The following is an 8,572-nucleotide window of genomic DNA, read 5'->3' on the forward strand; positions in this document are numbered from 1 at the left end:
TTTTTTTTTTTTTTTAAATCTCTTTTCACGGAAGAGGGAGACCGGATGATCGGTGACCAAAACCACCGCGACAGACCGAAGGAGAAGGACGAGCCGGACTCACAAAAACTGAGGAGAGGGGAACAGAAACGGGTAGATCGCGGGAAATACACGGGACACGAACCTACAACAGCAGGAAAATAAGACGAGGAAATTAAATTAAAAAAAAAAAAAACGGGATACAGAGGTTTTCGGCTGCAGCAGGACTTGTGTGTGTGTGTGTGTGTGTGTGTGTGTGCGTGTGTGTGTGTGTGTGACAGAAATGGGACCGTGGTTCTCCTGATAACAACGGTGGAACGGCAGCGGAACCCGGCCGACCCGCGGACCTTGGGGAGGACAGTCACAGGGCACAGACATGGCCCACGTAGGCAACGGAGCGGCGGCCGAGGAGGAGGTGGGAGTCCGACACCGCACCGACACACTGCTCTCACGCTGCTGCCACATTTTCCGCGGTGAATTCACACCCCTGTCCCTGCGGTGCCCTGGTCACAGCCCAGAATTCATATGCCGATTTCATACACCGCTGTTGTGTTCCAGATGTTCAGGCTTAGGTCTCTGCCCCCCTTGTACGGATGATATTCCTCCGGTGGTCTTACAGTGGTGTCCTATAGAGACCGGGTGTATAATGTCCTCATTATTTCCTATGGCATCCTCCGCATGTATTCCTCAAATATTCCCACATACTCCTGTAGCTGTCTACAGTATCGACTGGATCAGCACCGAGTTTAGTGAAATTATGTCCCTCAACATTGTATTGTAAGAAATCCATGATATTTCTAGTGTCTCTATGGTTGAGTCCTCACCTTGGATCAATGGTGTATTAAGTTAAAGTGGTATCACTATACAGTGTGTGCTTATGGTGTTTTTTTTCTAAATAATCTTTATTAACAAATCGGTCTTTGAATGATGCATAATTCCTCATCGTAGGTCAAAAACTGGATCTGCGAGTTCTTTGTGAAGGAACAATTGTAAAGGGAACAGAAGACAGTCTTACATTCAGGACTGCTGTTTGTGTTTGCGGTGTTTGAGCTTGAGTTCAGAGACCATACACCGATCCATCAGCCATCACCATGAACCAGGAAACTGGTTTTGAAGTTGCGGCTCATCGGTTCGACCTTACTTGCAGACCTGAATTTTCCGTGCCTTGGAATGATCAGGAACGTTTTTGGGTCCAAAACCAGAATCATGAGCGCTTTGTCAGGAAACTCTGACCAAGTCTTATTGTTCATATATAATCCTTTGCCTTTTGTGTCTGTGCTGCCAAATATTGACTTGAATGTGGCTTTATCTCTCACGTTATCAAGATATTTCTACAGCGACTCTGTGGTTGTGTCCCTGTAGTGACGTATTGTCCTCAGCACTGACTCTGCGGTGACCCTCTGTGGTATCACTTTATTTACATAGTATTTCTATGGTGATTTGCAGCTTGTCAGTAATATTGAGCATTAACTTTTATTTATGTAGTGACACATTGTAACACAATGTGTTCCTACAAAACTCCTGTCTAGTCTTCTGTACTGTATATTGCAATTATCCTTTCTATATACCTTTAAGTTAATCACTAATGAAATAACAACAGTGGTGAAAAGAACAATAATACCAGTTTTGTGATCTTTTTTTTCCCCCCAAAAAATCTTTTTATTATGAGATTTTCCGAGCGACGCTTTTGAAGATCCATATAAACGAAAAACAGAATGTGGCAAAAAAAACCAAACCAAAAACACCCTCCTCTCGCTCTTTCTCTTGACATACACCTACATTATTTATATTAAAGGGATTGTCAGCAACGCTAACTTATAGGAAATGTAAGACAAAATTTAAAAGAAAATCAAAATGAAAACTAAATAAATAACAGAGGGTTCCCAACATCATCGCAGCCTTAAATAAAGACTGAATGTTTTTCAGATTTCTTCATAAACACTTAGCTGGCCTCTCAAAGTGTGTTATTTTTCTCCACTCCCATATAATTTGCCTTATTTTTAACCCAGACAATGACATTCGTCTGACCACTTTTTTTCCCAGTTCAGAGCAATAAGTAGCTTTGTTTCCAATTTACATTTTACATCACTTGCATGTTTATTAGGTACCACTAATGCAGTCTAATCCAGCATCTTTGCTAAAAATCCCCCACTCGTGAATGTTCAGTCTCTGTTGAAAATGTTTTAGAGATTGAACCACATGCAGTTTGTTGTGCTGTTGAGATGTAATGATCTATTGACAGATATTTCCAATATTTTGGTCGTCCCATTTACTGTATATCAACGAGGCCTAATATTAGAAACAGTCTCAAAGGTCCTTGACCTCTGACTTCATTACATTTCACCGACAGATTTCACTAAGCTTGGTTTGGTAAGCAGTCTTCTGATTATTGCATTATCTATCTGCAGTGCATAATTAGCTTTAAGTGAGGTGATACAATCACTTGTGTGTCTGTGTGTGTCTGTGTCTGTGTGTGTGTGTGTTTGGACTTACGTAAATGACTGATCTGATTTCAACCACAGGCTGCCTTCTGCTTCAAGGAGCCAGCTGAGAATATGAGCATTGCATCATATTCTCAGAACCATTGCTGCATGGTTTCTGTCTGGTTACATGATGCACAGTGAGCTGGAGAGGTTATTTAACCTTTGTGTTTCTAGGAAAGCCTGATGTTCCAACCTGTTCCACCCTGGTTTGTGAAAGGGTTCTGGAGGTGCTACCAAAGGTCTACTGGATCTGTACATGGATTTAGGGGTCTTTGAAGGGGTTCCATGGGTCTTTGAGATTCTAGAAATCCCAGAGGAACTTTTTAGAGTTTCTGTGGATCCATCCATGACATTTCAGGACATTTAAAGATATGCAAGATGTTTTCCACGTTTCAGAGAGATCTTTGAATGTGTATCTTTGATTTTTAAAAGGTTCAAGAGGACATGGAGGAGGTTTTATAACTCATTTAGGAGGTCTTAAGGGTCCCTAAAGGTGTCCTAGGTGTTTTTTAGGAGGAGGAGGAGGCATGATTGGTTCCAAGGATTCACTTAAAGGATCTTGGGGAATCTGAGAGGTTCTTGGGGTACCTGGGGTTGTTTTAGGAAGTTTGAGGGGCCTTTTCTGTGGGTCTAACAGTGCTTTAGTGCCCAGCTGGGGGTTTTAAGTGGGGCATGACAAGATTACATGAGTTATGGCATGGGCACGAAGGGGTTCAGATTACTTTTTTAGGAAATGTGATGCAAAGGTGTCTTTGCAGAGGTTCTAGAGATTCCTGAAGTCTTGAGTCTAGGGGGATTTTTAGTGGGTTGTGGTTGTATCTGAGTTGGTTTCTTGGGTCTTAGCAAGGTCTAAGGGGTCACTGTGGACTCTTACAGGTGTGTCAGGAGGTTACATTGGATTAACTTGTCTTGTAAGGTCCAAGATGTATTTAAGGGGTTTTACCATATATTTATTGAAGTTCTACAGGTCCCTGAAGTAGATCTAGGGAATACTGAGAGGTTATAGAGTTTCCTGAGGAGGTCTTTTAGGAGGTTTTAGTGCCCCGTGTGGAACTCTTAGGGCTCCAGGTTTTCACAAGTGTTTCACAAGCGCACCTGATAAGGTAGGGCCTCGTTACCTCTCAGGAGGTTCCAGAGTCTCCAGGGTAAATGACTTCAGCTGAATAGCGAGCAGGGAGAGTGTTTCTTGGGGTCTTGTTCCCTGCTTACTTTTCAAGGCCAATTGTGACACTCGGTTCAGCAACTTTCTGTTTTCAAGCCCACTGCAAATCTTCAGGTAGATGATGTGGGCTGTTTCTGGGTGTTGGGGTTTTTCTGCGTCATATCTCACCAGCTCATCTCCTCATCTGAGCTCACAAACACTCCTCTGTCAGCCCACTTCAGTCTAAGTCATCACATTGCAGAGGAATTCAGCTGACTTCGGTTGAGCTGTTAGGAATGTAGGACAAGCTGTGTTTATAAAAAACTTATACACAGCATAAGGTTATCGTCCAACCTCACTGCTCAGCAACACAGCAATAAATAACACAAACACGTAGACTGAAATTATGTCTCATCCTTTCGTTGAGACGGACAGAAACACACTTGGCAGCATCCAGTGAAGATGTGTTTAATCTGACCTTTGACCCTTGAACTCCTGTTGTAATGTCAATCTAGGACCTGAAGCCCATTTAGTTCAGTTATTCTTTCTGATAAAAACCCACAGGTATTAATGGAATGTAAATAACACCCTGAGAATTAGTACAGCAAACACAATATCTTTTTTTAACCTTTCATTTATCCTGCTCCACGTTCATACATTCCTCTACTGTTGGCCACTGAGCAGCTCAACTTTAAGGATCAAAAACTGAAAGAAAACAGTCACTCACATTTCCTGGTAATGGACAGAGTAGACATTTTGTTTATGATCATTTGAGGTAAGCTGAATGTACATAGCTTCAGATGAGCTACAAAAAATTAATTATAAGAAAGATTGTTCAGAGTCAGCAGGTTTCAGGGTTCCCAGAGGAGGTTTAATGGGTTCTCTGAGAAGATCCCAGAGTTTTTGTGGAGATTTCAGTGCTCTTTGACCCGGTTCCTTCTTTCAATGAGCAAGTCCTAGGACTTTCAATGTAAGATGGATGTTTCTCTTAACAGGTTTAAGGGTTCTCTGTACAGGTTTTACTTTTCCCTATGTAAATTTTTCTGAGCAGGTTCAGTGGTTTTTCTGTGCAGGATTTCCCTAAGAGTTTTCGGGTATTGTGAGTAGGTTTTGGGTCTTCATGAAGAGGTTGTAGGGGGCTTGGAGATGCTTTGGGTTTCCTTAATGAGGTTCCACTGAGATCCCTTAGGAAATGAATAGTAGCTAAATTTTAGTGCTCAGAAAACTTGACATTTGTCTGTTTTTAGGATACTTCTTAGATATTGAGTCAACTGTCTGTGGTAGAAATGACAGAATCCGAAATCATTCGGTTTGCAAAATAACAACACATTAACATTAATAGACACATCAAATTTAAAAGGGTTGCATAATAACTTTTAATTCCAAGGTCATGATTAGCTACGCAGTTGTGGGTAAACTTCATGTTTTAACTTACATTAAACAACTCTACTCAGTGAGCTGACAAAGTTTAAATGAAACTCATTAAAACTCTGTCTCAGTATCTATGGTGGTTAAAATGAATATAAAAGGTTGACTGCTTTTATTCCTGGACATTTGGAGCTGCACTGTAGAGAATGCAAAGGTTTAACCAGACAGTGCTGCATTACGTTACCCACAAGCAGCTAATAAGTGTAAACATTTCATACCTACGGAACTGAGAACTTCAGGTGATGAATGCAAACTGTTGTTTGCAAGCCTGTGTTAGCAGAATGTGATTATTAAGAAAAGACTACGAGACCACTGTCTGTCTCTCCTCGACCAGACTCCTATCGCTTTCTGTTTCCTCTCTAGGGTCAAAGGTCAAGGCTACAGCAATGGTATCAAGTAAAGAGTGATACAGAATATAGAAGCTCCACTAGATGGGTTGAAAGTTTTGTTCTTCTGAGGTTTGTTCTGCAGCATTTATCTTAGGCGTTCCAGGGATTCTTGATGAGGATTAAGGATCCTAAAGGGGGCTCCACAGGTCATTGATAAGGTTCTGGGGAACACTTTGGAAGTTACAAAGGCAATTATTGAGGTGTTGAGGTCAGCAAAACAGTTCCGGTGATCTTTGAGGAGGTCTCAGGTTGGATGATGGCTATTGTAAAGGTGCTTAATAATGCTTTCAGGTCATTGAGGGTGTTCTGGGGTGTTCCTCTAGGGGTTGGGAGTGTTCAGTGCAGGTTTAGAGGGTCTTGGTGGTCCCAGTGAAAATTTATTGAAACGTACTTTCTGGTTTTCAGTTGTTTTAGGGTTTTCAAGATTGACCACAATCTTGAAACGTACTTTCTGGTTTTCAGTGACCACAAGATTTTCTTGGGGTCCTTCAAGCAGTACCAGACTGGGTCTAGAATCATCGAGAATTTTTTTATGTAATCAAGAAGGTTCTACAGGTCATTTCGGGGGTTTTATGGAATTCTCTGGAGGTTTGATGGGTCAAGGAGTGGGTTTTAAAGAAGTTGTCCCTGTGGTCACTCCAAGTTTTCCAGGGGTCCTTCAGTGAGTAGCGGGAAGTTGGATTGGTCTTCAAGGACCTTTAAGAATGTGCCACAGTCTTTGAGATGATTCCACGGGTCATTGCATGGTTTTTATAGGTCATGTAGGGAGTTCTAAGGGGGTTCTGGTGGTCCCACCTGGTTTTAGTGCTTCCTAAGGTAGATTTGTAGTTTATGCGGGGGGTTTAGAGGTCGGTGAGGGTAGTCTGGGGGTTGTTTGGGAGTTTCAAAGCCTCCCTTTGAGTAGTTGGGTTGTTTGTGTTTAAGTGTGTCTGTTTGGTAATAGGACACAGTGTCTAGGTTGTGACTAATTGATAAGAAAGCTGCTGGCGTCACGAGAGAAGCTTCTCTGACTATGACCTCTCCTTCTGTGTAATACCATACACTGGTGTAGCTGTTGCTTTTTCCATGCCTCTTGTTTTCATCCTGCTGTCGACTGAAAAACACTAAAAACCTGCTGCCTGTGCTGTCAAATCTCTGGTTGTTTTGATGCTAAAATGTAAGAAAATCATATCTTGTGCTTTCCCCCTCTACTCCTCTGTCAGTTTAAAACTTTCATTAGGTCACAGGCATATTTCACGTCAGTCAGCTTCAGATAATCCATCCATCCTTTGGCTGTACCAGCTCATCCTTGAGGGTCCCGGGAGGGGACGGGAGCAAATCCCAGCTGACATTGGGTGAGAGGCAGGGTACACCCTGGTCAGGTCGCCAGTCGATCATTGGGTTAACACACACAGACGGACAAACCATTCAGGCTCACATTCACACCTACAGTCAATTTACTGTAATATCAGATAACACATAACATAACATAACATAACATGAGGACTTTATTACTCTCCAGTGGAGAGAGTAGACATTAGAGCCAAAAACAGACCAGATAAGGAAACAAAAATGAGAACAGAGTAAGTAAGAACAAAAAAAAGCAAAACTATGTCAAGTACAAATTAGTAGAGGGGAGCTAGTAATAAGTAAAAAGCTGTAAGTAAAATGCAAAATGACAAGTAATGTACGGTTCAATACCTAGACAGGCATATAAACCACTATATATACAGTTAGAATACAGTATTTAAAAAAAAAAAAAAAAAGAAATATCACAGATTAACGTATATATGTTAATCTGTGATATTTTATGTATGTCCTGTCTCTTTCGCTATTTATATGTATGTATATGTGTGTGTGTGTGTGTGTGTGTGTGTGTGTGTATATATATATATATATATATACACACAGTATTATAAATGTGAAATGAAATGACCTTTTACTTTATCTCTCACCAGATACAAGGTTGTAAAGTTAATTATCATATAGATAAAATTTATTGAGGGCTATAAACATGATGAGGTAAATCTTTTTTAGTGTTTACAACCTTTGCAGCCATAGAAACTCAGTTTTCTTACTTGAGACTTCAATGAAAGAGCAGCGTATGTAGAGTTTCTACGTACAGAAAATCAGAATTCAAAATATTTCAGTAGAAATCTGTCTGGATCAGATTTAGGGAAATGAGAAAAGTATGAAAGTGGTTGTTGACAGGGATTTTAGGCCGTTTTTCCTATAAGTTAAAACTTATTTCAGTGCATAAGAGTTCCTGATAAAAAAGGCAGTGAATTAAAGGAATCACTTTGGACATTTTCCACTATTTTCTGTTATTTTAGGAACTAAACGATTCATGTATTGATCAAGAAAATAATCGATAGATTATTAAAAAATGAAAATAATAGTTGCAGCTGTGAGAAATCCACAGGACAACCTGTGTCTTCTCGACAGCCGAGGCCGAAAAGTTTACACATCAAGTCAATTTTTAGTCTGTTGTGGTGTGAGTGGGTGACCTGGTCTGGCTGGTTAAACAGCATTCAACTATAATAACACACACATAGTAGGAGCTTATGGCGTTTGTGTTGGGAGTGTGAGGGAATGTCAGACCATCTGTTTATATGGGAAAGAGAGAGAGGGAGGAAAGTGTGAAAAGAGAGGAAGAGTGTGTGAGCAGCGAGCTTCTGTTTGGATTCACACACAGATTTATTTTCTCATGTTTGTGAGAATCTTCTGACCACAACCATCCTCCATCTTTCCCTCCATCCACCCACTTCCTTCTTTATTTTTATCTTTAAATGAATGGGAGCTTTAAACACAGCTTTTCTTATTTGACCCGCTTGACCTTAAAGGATCGGTCCAGGATTTCTCAAATCTGTCTTAAAACAAAAGATGCTCTTAGGAACATTGAAACAGGATTTGCGTTCTGCAATTGTTCCTCCCGACTGTGCTGGCCATGAAAGGATCCCTTCCTAAAAATGTACAGTCCTAGTTCTGCACACACACACACACACACACACACACACACACACAGTCTTAGCACATAGTTTTTGTTTTGCAGGTAATAAAATCCTTAATTCTGATGCTTGTCTAACAATGAAATTGTTCTTCATAGTACCTCTTCAGACCTTGTCTCTTCTCTA

General features: G+C 40.8%; 1 protein-coding gene across 3 annotated transcripts in view; it reads left to right on the forward strand.

The window, feature by feature from the left end:
- The first annotated feature begins 19 nt into the window (after nucleotides 1–19).
- LOC120797258 (tetratricopeptide repeat protein 39B) overlaps nucleotides 20–8,572 on the forward strand; it is a 26,283-nt gene continuing 17,730 nt past the window's right edge. The window contains exons 1-2 of one of the 3 annotated variants that reach the window (XM_040140775.1): nucleotides 20–132; nucleotides 300–433. In XM_040140775.1, coding sequence (XP_039996709.1) covers nucleotides 395–433 — 39 coding nt within the window. In that variant the 5' untranslated portion in view covers nucleotides 20–132; nucleotides 300–394. Of the gene's footprint in view, nucleotides 133–263; nucleotides 434–3,756; nucleotides 3,778–8,572 lie in introns of those variants that run through there. The other 2 variants (XM_040140774.1, XM_040140776.1) reach the window with 2 other exon arrangements.

This window comes from Xiphias gladius, chromosome 12 (assembly GCF_016859285.1).
Source record: "Xiphias gladius isolate SHS-SW01 ecotype Sanya breed wild chromosome 12, ASM1685928v1, whole genome shotgun sequence".
In the NCBI taxonomy this organism is placed as follows: domain Eukaryota; kingdom Metazoa; phylum Chordata; class Actinopteri; order Istiophoriformes; family Xiphiidae; genus Xiphias; species Xiphias gladius.